This window comes from Acanthisitta chloris, unplaced genomic scaffold, assembly GCF_000695815.1.
Source record: "Acanthisitta chloris isolate BGI_N310 unplaced genomic scaffold, ASM69581v1 scaffold4102, whole genome shotgun sequence".
NCBI lineage: Eukaryota > Metazoa > Chordata > Aves > Passeriformes > Acanthisittidae > Acanthisitta > Acanthisitta chloris.
Genome location: NW_008658643.1, coordinates 28,741 through 29,012, shown reverse-complemented (window position 1 = coordinate 29,012; position 272 = coordinate 28,741). Strand labels below are relative to the sequence as shown.

General features: G+C 41.5%; 1 protein-coding gene across 1 annotated transcript; it reads left to right on the top strand.

Annotated features, from left to right (window-relative positions):
* On the top strand, positions 1-136 carry LOC103812155 (alpha-(1,3)-fucosyltransferase 10-like). The gene has a single exon (XM_009085165.1). The coding sequence runs from the start codon at positions 3-5 to the stop codon at positions 117-119; it is 117 nt and encodes a 38-aa protein (XP_009083413.1). The 5' UTR covers positions 1-2; the 3' UTR covers positions 120-136.
* Positions 137-272: the final 136 nt, after the last annotated feature.

Here is a 272-nt window from a genome sequence, read left to right as displayed (position 1 = left end):
AGATGTGGATACCAAGCTTCAAGCAATCCAAGAGAGAAGCCTGGGCATTGAGGCACCTGGTGGAAAGGAACAGGAATTTTACAGCTGAAGAATTTTGGATGCTTGTATTCAGTGAATAAACACAACTTGTAAAACAGAGTGAGCTCTTCAGAGGTGTCTGGGGGATTTTCTTTTGTAGGTGACCTTATCATTTAGGATTTGTAGCTGTAGGAAGCAGACCTGTAGACTGAATTTAGTGTGTTCAGTCCTTAAGGACTACTAAGAAATGCTGA

What these genes read in the sequence shown, in the direction of transcription:
- LOC103812155 (XM_009085165.1), top strand. Translation starts at nt 3, where the DNA reads ATGTGGATACCAAGCTTCAAGCAATCCAAGAGAGAAGCCTGGGCATTG.